The 17,340-nt window shown below is 38.4% G+C and overlaps 1 protein-coding gene across 4 annotated transcripts in view; it reads left to right on the forward strand.

Moving 5' to 3' along the window:
* Window positions 1-17,340, forward strand: part of unc80 (unc80, NALCN channel complex subunit) — a 1,852,146-nt gene that overhangs the window by 1,087,599 nt on the left and 747,207 nt on the right. For all 4 annotated transcript variants that reach the window (XM_090404461.1, XM_090404464.1, XM_090404465.1 and 1 more), the window contains one exon: window positions 14,585-14,728. In XM_090404461.1, coding sequence (XP_090260587.1) covers window positions 14,585-14,728 — 144 coding nt within the window. The remainder of the gene's footprint in view (window positions 1-14,584; window positions 14,729-17,340) is intronic.

Consider the following 17,340-nt stretch of genomic DNA (forward strand, 5'->3'; position numbering starts at 1 on the left):
AATTCTACAAAATTCTCAGAATTTTCTTGAATTACGGATTTTTTCCTAACTTAGACTTTAGGTTGGTCGTGTAAAAGTTAATATTTTTTTTTTTTGGAAATTGCTGCTTTATATTGCTGTTCTACCCCTTAACTTTCCCTTGTTTTATTCTCCTGATACTGGGTGTGCAGTCTGCTTCTCTCAAGTTTTCCTCTTAAGCAGAAGCATAGCTGGGGGGGGGGGGGGGCTGTCCACCCCAGGTGGCACTTTGAACCTTTTTGAACTTTGGTAGTTAATTCTAAAATACAGTCTCGAGAACTCATTTCCAAATATTGTAATGCTACTGCGAATTTTCCTCACAATTGTTGTGAGTGTTACTAGTTGTGCGAGGAATTTTCCTAAATAAAATTGATTAAGAATTACCTTCATTACTATGAAATAGACTTTGCAAATTTCATTGACGATTTTGCAAACAGAAAAGCAAGAAAAATAACATTTTTAATGTTGAAATTAAAGTTTTACTTCAAAAATAAACATAGTGTTTTAATTTATTTCCCTATACGTCGTTTTGACTTTTTATAGTATTATTGGTGTATATTGAGAGGGGCAGCAAACTCAAGGATCGCTCCGAGTGGCAAAAGTTCTAGCTGCACCACTGCTGTTAAGTTTTTCAAAATCACACACTTTGTATTTCCACATAAACCCTTTCTTGACTGAGAATTCCACATGTTTGGCAACATCCCTGAAAAAGAAGGGCATGGTTACTTTCCCATGCTCAGAGGCAGTGTTAACCTGGGGTTAACACTGCTTCTGATCAGGATAGATAAATAGATCCTCTGATGCTGTTACCAGATCCACTGCTCTCAAAATTTTTTCCTCTCTAGTGTATTTTGTTTTAGATTATTATACCTTAGTAACTGAATAAATTCCATTTTCATCTTGTCATAAGCCCTTTCCTCATTCCAATCTATGTCCCTATATTTAAAATCGCCATAATAATTGCTTAACTATCACATATTATACTAATCTGCTGATGCATCACATCCACATCTTTCTATGGACAACCTGGTCTATAGCAGCAACCAATAATATATTGTGTGCTTGGCCTCTGTCTCTGTCAGCCTCAAATGAACCACCTCCTTCAAATCTAAAATCCTCCTTAATTTCTGTTTTTGTTATTATTATTATTATTATTATTCGTGACACTTCCAAGGAGTCCGAAGACTCATCACGGGAAGGACACCTATTGTACAACTCTCTATCTCCACCACTACACCGAACCTCTACTATCAATCAACAACATCAGTGCCATCTACTGCCCACCACCATCACCACAGCTAGTATTTTTTGCCTGTAAATTGTGTGTGTTCTGAAGGGCCGATTTGTCTGTAAGCAGAATGAAAAACCTGAGTTTCTGGGAGAAAAAACCCTGCTACTTCCGTATGAGATCGGCTAACTCACCTTCGATTGAAAAAGTCCATATAAAGATTCCTCCCGTCATGACATTGTTAGTGGAAGTTCTTCAGCTATCATCAGTAATACCCCACCTTCTGTCCTATTCCCTGTATTCCCCCCTGAAAATACAGTAAACCTTATATGCTATCCCTGTAACTATATACTTTTCTCTCAACCAGATCTCGTTTATGCCAATAATTTTTTTCTTAAGTTGAGTTGTTCTCTGCCAAAAGCTCTTCTCGTTTATTTCTGATACATGTGGCATTTCTGTACATGCATTTAAACATCCTCTTAATAACACTGATTTGTCTGAGGGGTGGTTGAAATTACACTTTACTGAATCCCCCCCCCCCAAAAATAGTTCTATTATTATTATTATTATTATGCTACACCTCCAGGGAGTCCAAAGACTCATCAAGGGAGGGCACCCACTCTACAACTCTCCATTTCCATCACTCAACCCACCAACTACAGCAAACTGCATCATCTACACCAAAGCCATCTACTGCCCACTACCACTATTAGTATTTTAACAAACAATCACAAACATCCATGCCCATGGCAGGATTCGAACCTGCAGCCTTTTGGATAGAGAATGGATACGCTAACCACTCGGCCAACAAGTTATCCAAGTAAAATACACATTCTGTTAATTATTTTATTTTAAACAATATTGGTACTATAAATCATTACATAAAATGCACAAAATTGTGAGGATTACAGAACTGTGAGCCTAATATCCCATGCATCTAAAATTATTTTAACTTTCGTTAACAAACAAATTGAAAGAGCTATAAGCAGTGAATTGAGTGAACAACAGAAAGGCTTCAGAAGAGGAATAGGAACCATTAATGCTGTCCTGGAACTAAAAATACTAATAGAAAGATCATTTGAAAGAAATAGGAACATTTACCTAAACTTCATAGACTTTCAGAAAGTTTTTGACTGGGTAAAACATAATAAAATGTTCAATATATTAGATAAATTAGACATAGAAGATCATGTACTTAAGATTATAAAAATGATTTACACCAAACAGAAAATGCAGCTGTTTAATTTGCGACTTCTGAAGTGAAAATAAAAAGAGGAGTAAGACAAGGTTGTATCCTTTCACCAAATATATTTAATATCTATAGTGAGACAGTGATGAAAAAGATTGAAAAACAAAAAACATGAATGAGTATCAATGCTATAAAATACAACAATCTTAGATATGCTGATGATGCCATTCTAATAGCAGAAAACAGAAACAAATTAATCAAATTACTGCAGCTACTAATTGAATAAGGTAAAGAATTTGGATTAGATATTAATGCAAAAAAAAGCAAATTTATGAAAATCTCAAAAGAAAGTAGATCCGATCCAGAAATATTCATAAACAATATGAAAATTGTACATACAACAGAATACAAATATTTAGGCACCTACTTTACTGCAGATGGAAAGCAAGATAAAGAAATAAAAATAAGAACAGCCATACTAAAGATGCATTCTGGAAAAATAAAGATCTGCTCAGAAGTTCTGTAAGTATCGAGACAAAGAAAAGAATGATAAGAACATTAGTGTGGCCAATTTTTACATATGGAAATGAGACCTGGATATTCAAAAAGAGGTAAGGCAACAGATAATGGCCTTTGAAATGTTGTGCTATAGGAGAGCGCTGAAAAATCCCATGGATAGAACATGTGATAAATACAGATGTCCTACAGAGAATGAGAACACGGAGATCTTTATTACAGGAAATGATCCAGAGAAAGATAAGATTGGCAAGACATGTACTGAGAGGTTCAGCAGGACAGAGGATATTAACAGTTTTAGAAGGAAAAATTATGTTAAAAGGATCAAGAGGCAAAACACGAAGGACATGGCTTGAAGATATAAGATCATGGACAGGATCACATGGCTATGCAGAAACAAAAAGGAAAGCCACCAACAGAGAGAACTGGAAGGACATGGTGCTGCACCCTCTCAATGAGGAAGCTACATGAAGAAGAAGAAATCATTACATATGTGAATTGTAAATTATATGTGGTAGATGCCCACGTATAATTAACCTCTTCAATTATAATTAATCTTTTTGTTATCCGCCTCTGTGCCCTTTCTACAGTTAATTTATCCCCTTCAAATCCTGGTGACCAAATCTGAGAATAATAGTCCAAGTGTGGTCAGATCAGGGTCTTATACAACAGAATGATAATGTTTTATCTCTGCAGGTCAGCATCCTTCTCATTATTGCAGTGATCTTCTGTGTTACCTTCGCCACATTTGCAATATGTCCCCTAAATTTCAGGTTTCTATCAATCACCAACCCCAGATCCCTTGTCTCCCCTACTTCCTCCAGTATAACTCCTCCCATAGAGTATGCAGTGTCCCATCGATGTTTCCCAAACCTCAAGACCTTACATTTTGCTGCATTAAACCGAAACCCCATTTATTTGTCCAGCTATTTAGCTTATTCAAATCCTCTTGCAGGGCTGTCGCAGCTGCACTATTACTAATAATCCTTCCCAGCTTCGCATCATCTGCAAACAACTGAATATCCCCTTGCAATCCACTGACAATGTCATTGATATAAAGGTTGAACAATGTAGGTCCCAGTACTGAGCCCTGTGGGACCCCACTTGTAACCCTCTGCTTCCTTGAAACTGCCCCACCATACACAACTCTCTGATACCTATCGGACAACCAATCCTGAATCCAGTTGACCTATCTGATATCCAGACCCATGTGCTGCAACTTAAATATCAGCTTAATATGTGGCACCCTGTCAAATGCCTTCGCTAAGTCTAAGAAAATGGTAGTATATGCCTTTCCCTTATCTAATGCTCTTATAACTTTATTATAAAAGGCTAGTATATTGCTAAAACAAGAGTGCCCTTTCATAAATCCATGTTGACTCTCACAAATAATATTACCCTCATCTGCCTAATGCTGTATACACTAATTTCTCCAAGACCTTAACAACTACTGATGACACATAAACTGGTCTATAATTAGACACTTCCAGTCTGCTACCGCCCTTATGCAATGGCACTATCTTACCTTCCTTCCATTCCCTGGGCACCTTTGCCGAAGCCAGACTTTATTGAAAAGCCAAGTTAAAGTCACTGTCAGTTCCCTAGCACATTCTCTCAAAACTCGTGGTGAAATACCATCCAGTCCCACAGCTTTACTGACATCCAGAGTACTCAGTATTTGAAACACTCTCTCCTCCTGTTCCTCTAAACTTTGAACCTGCCCTATCCCTCTAGCATTAAAACTGACTCCTCCAGGATGAAATACTCCAATAATGTGTTCATTGAACAATTCCACTATGTCCTCTGCATCAGTCACTCTATTCCCATTTGTATCCCACAATATCATTCTTCCACAGTCATTTCTCTTCCTACTGGCCACATATCTAAAAAATTCCCTAGGATTTTCTTTGTATCTTAGAGCTAATCTCCTCTCATATTCCAGTTTCGTCTTCCTTACCATACTAGTCACTCTTCTGGCCTGTGTCTTATACTCTTCATGCATCCTCTCTTCACCTGTCTCCTTATATCTCTTCCATAGCCTCTTTTTCACATGCAATTCCTGTTTAATATTGTTTGTCATCCACTTTACTCCAAATTGTGTCCTCTTGTTCACTCGTGATATACATCCTCTGTAATCTCTGTAGCAATATGGTTACTGAAAAGTTATACTGAAAGTTTAAATATAGACAAACATGTTTAACTTTTTTGTGATATTTTAGTTTTTTTCCATAAAATTTTGCATAATTGAGACAAAATATTCTAGTCCCGATGTGTCCCAGTTAACCGGAATCCACTGTATTATGTCACTGCTTATTTATCACAAAGGTTCAAATCCTCCATCGGGTTTGGATATTTGTAAAAGTCTGCTCTCTCTTTCTCTCTGTAAGTTGTATCGCTTCCTGAATTTATGAGATTTCAATAGTCTGTAGATCACTGGATAATATTTTAAGACAGGTTTGAATGAATGTGTTATGTAAAACATTATAAAGACATGGTATATTGTATAAAATATGTACAATATAAAAAACTCAAGGGCACACTAGCTTTGCATGCTCCTGATGCAAGCTTCACTTGATTGTTAGACACAGGTTCAGATCTTATCTCTCAGATGCATTTTCTATCCCTTCGGGTGAGGTTAGTAGATGGAGAATTGATAGAATTTTATCTTAAACTCTTTCTTCCCTTTGGTGAGGGGGGGGGGGGAATTGATTTGAAAATGCTGATAAAAATAAATAAACAAATGTTACTAACTAGGCAGCTGCTTGCAACTTACATCACAAGTCCTCAGCCATCCTCCCCATGGCTGAGGACTTGTGACCAAAGATAGAGGTTCCATGAAAATTCATCAAAAAGGCAAGTTCTAGTTTTCATGAGTTTGTATTTACAACCTCTCGCTGAACCGTGCTCTCTTCAAACATCTAATTCCGAAACCATTGAAGTTCAATCCATCAGGCATATACAAACCTTTTTGTTCATCCAATTCATTCTATACATGTATGAATGGCACACCATTCCTCCTTCACAATGTTTTTTATTGACTTATTAATAATCATAGCCCTTCTTCTCAGTTCAGTTCTCACCTAGCCACCTCAGCACTCTTACTTTTGGCTTCTGTCAGCCCTTTTTCACATCTTCTCTGCTTGTCTATCAAATCATTCATGCCTTCCAAATTAATTAGTTCTTTCACTTCTCTCCTGTACAAAGAAAAACATTCACTAATTAACTAACTTTCAACTTTTCACCTGGCAAGTATGCTTTCATCACTTTCTCATTAAGTATATCTCTTATCATCAAATCAGGAGGCAAAGGAGGTAGATTGGTGTAGAATTGCTAGGTCATAGTCGTACATATATTTACTTGAGCTGGTATGTGGTAAGTCAGACATGTTGGATAGAATGGAGTGGCATGCTACTACACAGCCCCATTTTCCGCATTTTCGATCTATTGTACACAATAACCATTATTTTGGCTCATACCATCTAGGATAGCTTTCGCTCACCTGAAGCTTCAAAGATTGGTGGATGGAATTCTTCCCTCTTTTGTGATTTTGTGATTCTTCCCTCCACAAAGCACTTTTTGAAGGTATTCACCATGGCTGACCAAGAGCACCCCCACAAGGCTTGCCATCTCAGAAATGCTCTGACCAAGTCGTCTGGCCATCACAATTTCTTCTTCTTCTTATTATTATTATTATTCAGGCCTCCATGGAGTCAAAAGATTCAGCGTGGGAGGTCCTTCCTAAGAACATAAAGTCTGTCAAGACTCATCGAGGGGAGGTTCCCCCTAAGAAACACAAAGTCTATCATACCACTCCTTAAACTCATTGACCATTCTCATCCTCACCACTCTATCAGGCAATGCATTCCACAGCTCAACCACCCTCCATGCAAAGAAACCACTCCTCACCCTCTTGCTCACAGTTTCCTTTCGTAACTTCCAGGGATGGCCTCTTGTCATCACTCCTTCCCACTGTTCAACCAAGTGAAAGAACTTCCCAGTATCAACCCTGTAAACACCTCTCAACAGTTTAAAAGTCTCAATCATATCACCTCTCCTTCTTCTATCCGCCAAACTCTGCAGCCCACATTCCCTCAGCCGATTCTCATAACTATCTTTGTACAGTCCTGAGACCATCTTTGTCATCCATCTTTGTATCTTTTCCACAGTTAATTTATCCCCTTCAAATCCTGGGGACCAAATCTGAGAACAATAATCCAAGTGTGGTCTGGTCAGAGACTTATACAACGGAATGATAACCCTCTTATCTCTGCAGGTCAGTGTCCTTCTCATAATTGCAGTAATCCTCTGTATTACCTTCACCACCTTTGCAATATGTCCCCTAAACTTCAGGTTTCTATCAATAACCAAACCCCAGATCTCTTGTCTCCCCAACTTCCTCCAGTATAACTCCTCCCATAGAGTATGCAGCATCCCATCGATGTTTCCCAAACTTCAAGATCTTACATTTTGCTGCATTAAACTGACCTCCATTCATTTGCCCATCTATCTAGCTTATTCAAATCCTCTTGCAGGGCTACCACATCTGCACTATTACTAATAATCCTTCCCAGCTTCGCATCATTCGCAAACAACTGAATATCCCCTTGCAATCCACTGGCAATGTCATTAATATAAAGGTTAAACAATATAGGTCCTAATACTGAGCCCTGTGGGACCCCACTTGTAACCTTCTGTCTCCTTGAAACTGCTCCACCATACACAACTCTCTGATACTTATCAGACAGCCAATCCTGAATCCAGTTGAGCAATCTGACATCCAGACCCATGTGTTGCAACTTAAATATCAGCTTATCATGTGGCACCCTGTCAATTGCCTTTGCTAAGTCTAAGAAAATTCCAGTATATGCCTGTCCCTCATCTAATGTTCTTGTAACTTTATTATAAAAGGCTGGCATATTGCTAAAACAAGAACGCCCTTTCACAAATCCATGTTGACTCTCAGAGATAACATTACCCTCATCTGCCCAGTGCTGTATACGGTCCCTCACTACTTTCTCCAAGATCTTAACAACTACTGATGACACACAGACTGGCCTATAATTAGACACTTCCAGTCTGTTACCACCCTTATGCAATGGCACTATCTTACCTTCCTTCTATTCCCTGGGCACCTTTGCCGAAGCCAGACTTTCATTGAAAAGCCACGTTAAATGTACTGTCAATTCCCTAGCACATTCTCTCAAAACTCGCGGCGAAATACCATCCAGTCCCACAGCTTTACTGACATCCAGAGTACTCAGTATCTGAAACACACTCTCCTCCTGTACCTCCAGACCTCGTACCAGTCCTATCCCTCTAGCATTAAAACTGACTCCTCTAGGATGAAATACTCCAATAAAGTGTTCATTGAACAATTCCACTATGTCCTCTGCATCAGTCACTCTATTCCCATTTTTATCCCACAATATCATTCTTCCACAGTCATTTCTCCTCCTACTGGCCACATAGCTAAAAAATTCCCTAGGATTTTCTTTGGATCTTAGGGCCAATCTCCTCTCATATTCCAGTTTCGCTTTCCTTACCACACTAGTCACTCTTCTGGCCTGTGTCTTATATTCTTCACGCATCCTCTCTTCACCTGTCTCCTTATATCTCTTCCATAGCCTCTTTTACACATGCAATTCCTGTTTAATAGTGTTTGTCATCCACTTTACTCCAAATTGTGTCCTCTTCTTCACTCGTGGTATGCAACTTACCATTGCTGCTAACAAATATTCTTTCACAATTTCCCACGCACTAACGATATCCCGGCCTTCCAATTCCTCTCTCCATGAAACTTCCCGAAGTTGATGTCTAAGACTACTATAATCACCTGCATTATAAATCCACATAAGTTCCCATCTCTTTGATACTCCTGCATGTCTATTCATTTTCCAAGTCAAAACCATATGGTCACTCTCTCCAACTGGTGAGAGAGATGTCATCTCAGTTATTATTATTATTATTATTATTATTATTATTAAACAAGACCTCATGGAGTCAAAGACTCATCTAGGAGGTCCTTTTATCTCACACACATCTCATCATACCGGGTCTTAAACACATTCAAACTCCTTGCAGACACCACACTCTCAGGCAAGGCATTCCAATCATTCACAACTCTGCACGAAAAAAACCTGCCTCTCACTCCCCTACTCACACCCTCTTTATACAGTTTCCAGGGATGACCTCTGGTTCTCCCCTGATCTCCCACTATTCGCTGTAGAACTTCTCCACCATTGATCCTATAGCAACCCCTTACCAACTTGTAGGTCTCTATCATATCTCCCCTCTTCCTTCTCTCCACTAGTCTCTGCAAATTACATCTTTTCAATCTTTCCTCATACTCGACATTCCAGAGGTCAGAAACTACCTTAGTCAGTCGCCTTTGGACCCTTTCCAACATCTCCTCATCCTTCTGAAAACCAGGTGACCAAATCTGGGCACAATAGTCCATGTGTGGCCTAATCAAAGCCTTATACAATGGAACAAGAATCTCCCTACTTCTACACGTCAGTGTCCTCCTCATCATTCCCAGAAGTCTTTGTGTTGTCTTCACAATTTTGGCGATGTGACCCCTAAATTTTAGATCCTTATCCACTATCACTCCCAGATCTCTTATTTCCTCTACTTCCAACAATATATTCTTACCAAGCATAAATTCTGCATCCCATCTTTGTTTTCCAAATTTTAAAACCTTACATTTTGCAACATTGAACTCACACCCCCATTTGCTTGCCCAATCACTCAATTTATTCAAGTCTTCTTGCAAGGCCACAACATCTTCACTACTCTTTATGGTTCTTCCCAACTTTGCATCATCTGCAAACAACTGAATATCTCCATCCAAATCTTCGCCAATATCATTAATATACAAGTTAAATAGTAATGGCCCTAAAACAGATCCCTGAGGCACTCCACTAGTGACTTTCCTTTTCCTGGATATTGCACCCCCATACACAACTTGTTGATACCTATCAGATAGCCAGTCTCCAATCCAATGCACTAATCTAATATCCAACCCCATCTGCTCTAGTTTGACTGTCAACTTATCATGAGGCACTCTATCAAAAGCTTTTGCGAAATCCAAGTATATTACTGTGTATCCTTCTCCTCTGTCCAAGGAAGCAGTCACTTTATTGTAATAAGTAAGTAGATTACTAAAACACGACCTCCCTTTAGCAAATCCATGCTGTCCATCAAAGATTATACCATTGTTGTCAACCCAACTCTGGATTCTAGCTCTCACAAGCTTCTCCAACAACTTAACCACAACACCCGACACACAGATAGGCCTATAGTTTGATGCTTGAGTTCGATCACCTCCTTTATGAAGTGGCACAATCTTGCCCTCCTTCCACTCTTTAGGGACTTGACCAAGTGCAAGACTCGTATTAAAAAAATATGTCAAGGCAGGTGTCAACTCTCTGGCACATTCCTTCAGAATACGTGGTGATATATTATCAAGTCCCACAGCCTTATTTACATCTAGTTTACTCAACTCCCCAAACACCTCTTGCTCACTTACAGTCAGTCTCTCCTCCCCATCATCAACTGCTCTTAATCTCTCCATGAAGTCACATTCACAAGATTGAAAGATCTTTATGAACTGCTCATTAAGTATCTCCACCACACATTCTGCAACAGCTGTCTTTATACCATTTCCTCCAATCAATGTCATCCTTCCATAATCATTCTTTCTTTTGCTGGCTACATATCGAAAGAACTCCCTAGGATTCTTTTTAGCTTCATTAGCTAACTGCTGTTCATACCTCTCTTTAGCTACTCTCACCAACCAAGTCACTCTCCTTGCCTGGTCTTTGTAGAACTCATGAAATTGGTTACTTCCACTTCTCTTATGCTGCCTCCACAATGCCCTTTTTCTCTGTATTGCATGCTTAATCTCTTTATTCATCCATCTCACACCTAACTTATTTAACCTTCTCACCCGTGGTATACATTTAGACATTGCATCCACTAAATATTTTTTGAAAATCCCCCAAGCTGCATTGATCTCTTTTCCAGCTAACTCCTCATTCCATGCTACACCTGCAAGCTGTCTCCTGAGCTCTTCATAATCACCCCCCTTGTAGTTCCACATATACCCTTTTTTCACAGGGGTCCTTGCACTGCTGGCAACCACCCAAGTAATCACCTCATGGTCACTTTCACCAATTGGTGGATGATTTGATACCTCATTGATAATTACATCCTCCGATGAGATGACCAAATCCAAGACCCTTAATCCTCTTGTGCCCTCTGTTACATACTGTCTGAGGTAGTTATCCCTCAAAAACTCAAGAAACTCATTTTCTTTACTTCCAGTTGCTATCTCTTCATTCCAGTCTATATTGCCATAATTAAAATCACCCATAATGATCACCCTTTTCTTATTTGCTTGGCTTATTTGACTATACATTTCACTATCACCACCATCCACATTACCAGGTCTATAACAACATCCCACCAAGTATTTGATTCTATTCACCTCTATCTCACACCATACTGCCTCAAAACCACTGGCCCCATTTCCCCCTTGCATCTCTACCTTGTATGGACATAACTCTTTCTCTATCATCAATAGCACTCCCCCTCCCTTTTTACCCCTTCTATCCTCACGAAACACATCATACCTTTCCATCTCTATTCCTGTCAGGATGTCATCCTCATCTAACCATGTCTCACTTATTCCGACAATCTCTGGGTGCACAGACGCAATTAGTGCAACCATTTCATCCGCCTTGTTTCTTATACTTCTAGCATTGGTATACAAACACAACAACTCATTTCTGGATCTACAGCTAGTTCCACTGATACCACTCACTCGATGTGATCTCTCCATGCTGGACTGGGGCCATTTCCCTTTCTGCTTCTTCATTTTAGAACCCTTTGCAATTCCATCTGTTTCCTTTTGATCCCTGATCATCCCATTACTTTCCTGCCTACACATTCTCTCACCTCCTCTTGGAGCATCCACCTTTCTCACGCTGTGTATCCCTGTCCACCCTGAGCCTCCCCATTTCCCTGCTCCTCTTGCACACCCATTCTCTCATTATCTATACTCATACCACTCACTTCCACATTCATTTCCACTCCTTCAATCTCTCCTGTCTTACTCTCCTGCTCTTCCACATCACTCCCCTCTTGATCTGATTCATTCTCTCTATTCACTTCTCTACCTTCCAGCAGCAGTCTCTCCAAGCGACTCACACCATAACCACTCAAATGCAGTCCATCGCTCCCATACAGCTCACTTCGTCCCTCAAACTCATTCCACACATTAACAAACTGTACTCCCATCTCCTCACACATTTCAGCCAGAATATCATTCATAATCCTTGCTCTCCGCCTCATTTCACCACAATCATACCTAGGCAACACACTGACCACCCTTCCTGTCACACTATTCTCCTTTATCTTTCCAAGCAGTCTCCTGACATTCATTTTGACATGCTCTTTGTTCTCTCTCAAATCATTTGTTCCAATTAATACAATTAACTCTTTTGCTCGTTCCCGCCTCATGTTCAATGCCTCAATCACTCTACTCATTTTACCGCCTGGAAAACATACCTTGTGCATTTTATCCTCTAGCACACCTTTAATAATGGAGTCGCCATACAACGCCACTCGCTCATCTTTTGTTAACTCTTTCATGCCATCATGATTTATTTTAATAGTTTTGACCTGCATTCTCTTAATTTCATTCCGCATCCATTTCATTTCTTGCTTCATCCAATCCAATTCACCTTCTGAACTTTCGAATTTAATGATAGAGTGAACACATTCACTCTATCATTAAATCTTTCTAACTTTCTAACTCTCGACCCTCTCTTCTCACTTTCCCTCTCATTCATCCTTCTTTGTTTCCGTACTTTCGGTCCAACATACGTCCAACTTTCACTGTCATTCTTCTCACTTTCACTCTCACATATCTTTCTTTGTTTCCGTACTTTCGGACTAACATGCGTCCAACTTTCGCTATCATTCTTTTCACTTTTACTGTCATTCATCTTTCTTTGGTTTAGTACTTTCGTTCCAACATGCGTCCAACTTTCGCCATCAGTCATTCTTTTTTCGTTATCAACTCTTCTGATGCTGTAACCAAATCTAAAACTCTTGAACCTGTTGTTCCCTCTGTTACATGTTGCCTAAGACATTTGTCCCTCAAAAATTCTAGAAATTCCATTCCACTATTGCTACATGCATCTTCCTCTCTCCAATTTATACTACTGTAGTTAAAATCTCCCATAACAATCATTCTTCTTGCACTTGGCAAGCTTAGCTGTCTAAACATCTCCTGGTCCCCATCCTCCCTGCTCCTGGGTCTGTAGCAACACCCCACTAAATATCCTGTCTTGCCTACCTCTACCTCACACCATACGCTCTCAAAATCATTAGTGTCACTTCATTCCAAAGCCTCCACTCTTAAAGGACATAGGTCATCACTTATCATAAGCAGTACCCCACCACCATGCTTTCCCCTCCTATCCTGATGAAAAATGCTATACCCAGCAACTTCTATCCCTGTTATTATATCCCCTTCTGTCAACCACGTCTCAGTGATCCCAATAATTTTTGGCCAGGCTGATGCTATCTGCGTTACCAATTCCTCTCCCTTATTCCGGATTACTCCTGGCATTAGTATAAAGCATATAAATGCCATTGTTTCTATACCCAGCATTATCCTTTCTAGACTCCACTGGGCTCAGTGTTACCTGACATCATCTCCCTTCTCCCAAGTATCCATTCCCACAAGAGGCCACCCCTGCTATCATTCTCCCTGTGACACACTGACTCGTGCAGAACAGCAATCTCTCCAGATGCCTGTGTCCTTCCTCATTCAAATGTAAACGGTCTCTTGCATACAATTCCTCTCTTTCCTCAAACGCACTCCAAGCATCCACATATACCAGTCCTCTCTTGTCACACATTCTTGCTATTATACCATTCAATATCACCGCTCTTCTGCTCAGCTCATCATTGCCATACCTAGGCAACACACACACACACTATTTTTCCTCTCTCTGTCTTCTTCTGTACAGTCTCAAGCAAAAACCTCATATCTCTCGCTGCCCGACTTACATTGTCCTTTGTCAAACTCACTTAAGTCCACTGCCTTTCCTATCTGAAGATGCAGAATAACACTGATTAACAGAGCACAGTGTCAGGTGTTATTTATACCATTTCATGACTTGCACACATGACATTGTTTCCCTACAGTTGCCTCAATAAAGGTTACTACCCTTCCCATAATGCATAGCATTATACATGTCTGCAAGGATGTGTGCTTTGCATTATGGGATACCAAAGCAACTGATGTGAAGTCATACCACCTTTACCATGAGTTGCCTCAGTCTTGAAAATAGTTCAGGTGCAAACTTGTGTGCTTACACTTGGATAAAGGATTAAACTAAGTACATAATTTCTTGGGATCTTTAATTTATAGTATAACCAAGTGGAAAAGCTTTCAACAACTACAATTAACCATAGTCAATTAAATCTTTAACTGTGCTATCATGTAACTTTATTTAAATGAATAACACTTATTTTCCTTTCATGAACAAAAATTGTTTTATCTAGTCTGAAATTTACCGAAGGCCTTCAGAATAAAGTATTGTACTATATTTTACTAGGCGATGAAGATCAACCTCTTGAGAGAAGTTCGCTTCACCATTTACAAATAGCACAGGCATTGTTTCCATCATGTCTTTGTTCTGCTGCAGTTTCTATCATTAATATGATTGAAGATTCTCAAGTAACTCCTGAAGGAATTTCAGGTAAATTCATATAATAGAAAAGGTTATACTTTTGTTGTGTTGATGTGTTTGTTTTTTCTCCTTCTTTCCTGATCTTTACATATGGTATTTTTATTTTCTGCCTAGGAAAATAATTCATAAATAAGGTTTTGAATCTATAAAACACATAAATTAAAGATGCTAAGAAATTATATTCTTGGTTTTATTCTTTATTCAAGTGTAATCAAACAAAGTTTACATGTGAAGTCACTTCACAACTGGACTACTTGAGTATAGAGGCTAATGACTTCAGAACAATTGCCTTTGTATCTCATAATGCAGCACACATATTCTTAGATATGTATAATGCTATGCATTATGGGAAGGGCCACTACTCTGACCAATAAAGGTCAAAACTAGCCCTTCCCATAATGCATAGCATTATATATGTCCGAAGGATATGTGTTTTACATTATGGAATACTAAGGCAATTGATGTGAAGTCGTTAGCATCTATATATAATCAATTACAGTTGGATAAAGGATGAAACCAAGAATATGATTTCTTGGCATATTTAATTTATAGTATAACCAAATGATAAAAATTTCAACATCTATCTCTAATCCAGAGTATTTTAGGAATAAAGTATGACGCCTTTTGGCTACTTGTATATGGAAATATGACTTCTTACTTACTTCAACCTTGGTATCACTTTTGGGTCTGGCTCCCACTGATGACAGCTTGGATTTCAGCAAGATGAGTACGTTGGTTTTCTTTCGTTTGTTTTACACTTTGATGTTTTTTATTGGTACTAGTGGTGTTTTTTTCTCCTGCTAGCACTAGTTTTTTTAAGTAAACATTAAGATTGTTGGTAGTACAGTTAATATTTGCATTACAGGATCACTTTTGGCACTAGCACAGCTGTCATTTTATAGTAGCTCAAATGGAACATTTGCTGTTAGAGTAGGATTATTTCTATATCATGAGATTATTTAACTCTCATTCTTATGACTGAAAGTTTTTTTTTTTTCTTTCTTACTTACAATCAAACACAGAGGTTTTAATCTTTTTCCTCACCTGGGATAATGGTACCAATTCCCCCAGTCTAGTAAAGATGACACTTTTAAACAAATTCCACTTGGTAAAAATGAGAAAAAGTGAACGACCAAATTAGCCAGAAATTAGACCCAAAATTCCAGAACTGCAGGAGCCACTTTCCCAGGCAGATATGGATGGAACAACATCAGTTTAAATTACTAATAATGAACAACTATATATATCAACTGTATATAACAACTGAACAGATAGATGAAATGCAAACACATGAAACTGTTCTACAAGAAGAAACAGAAAAGCAAGTAAGACAACTGAAAGAACTAAACATGTAGACAAGATCATCAAAAAGGATAGATGAATTAATTAAAATATTGAGTATAAACAAAAAAAAAAATAGAATGATGTGTTAAAAAAAGGAACTATATCTAAAAGTAAAAGAAATAATAAAAAATTTAAAGATGGAGTAGGTTGCAGATCATGAAATGAAGACTCTTCAGACTCAGAAGAGTTTACGGACTATGAAGAACCATCTCATGCTAATAAAGGGAAAGTAAAAGATGCAATTAATGAAAAAATTATAAAGTTTACTGATTCAAAGTTTTCTCAGTATGATTATCATCTACATGAAAAGAAAATAACTATTTTCTAAATCAAGAATGATAGTGTGGACTGTCATTGGAAGTTCTGGATACAGTTAGTGTGAACGAATTCAAGACAAGGTATGACAGCTGGAGTGGGTAGCATGTAGCCTCTCATGATGAGTCTTAAATATCGAAAGCCTCAAATATGATTCTATGTAATTCAAAGTTATGTAAAATCTTTTTACTTATGAGATTGTTTGCTTTTATCAATTTCTTTTATATAATTTACTTTTTTTCTTTTATCATTTACTGACTGCATTATGAATAGGCATGGCTACATATTTTCTGCAACCAGAATTTTGAAAAATTTTGTGAGGGGATGATATTTAGTTAAATGCTGTATTTATTTGTATGCGTATGTGATTTCTTTGTATGTGTCTATGATATTCATATCCAAACAAAAAAATGCAGAGATGCAAAAAGAAGAGATCTTTACAAACAACAAAGAGAAGATTACGTGATCATATAATAATAATGATCAGAGAAAAGCATTGAATATGATTATATTTGTATTTAACATTAATACAAATAAGGTAGTAGGGTGATGTGTTCAAATATCAGAGTGAGGAATTTGGACACCAATGTAAATAAGATTTACACTGGTGTCCAAAACCTAAGAAAAAACACTATTTCTGAAAATTGCACCCACAAATTCAGATGAATCAGCTTGTGGCAGTTTGTATAGTTGACGATTTTAAGTAGAAAGTGGATACACATTCAAAATTTCAAATTGTGCCAAAGGGTCCCTGTGGTAGGTCCACTCAACAGGAAAGAAGGCAGAAGGCTGCACTAAGCAAACTGTGTTTGAATGAAGCTCTTTTCTTGAAGGAATGAAGTCACAAACTTGGATGTCTTGTGATGTCTCGAAGATGTCATCTAGGATTTCCAGGGAAGAATTACTGGAAAGCTCGAAGGCCACAGAATTACTGATATTGCCAAAGAGTTTGGAATCTCTGG

Source organism: Typopeltis vanoorti, chromosome 14, assembly GCF_054136105.1.
Source record: "Typopeltis vanoorti isolate ZY-2024b chromosome 14, IOZ_Tvanoo_1.0, whole genome shotgun sequence".
NCBI lineage: Eukaryota > Metazoa > Arthropoda > Arachnida > Uropygi > Thelyphonidae > Typopeltis > Typopeltis vanoorti.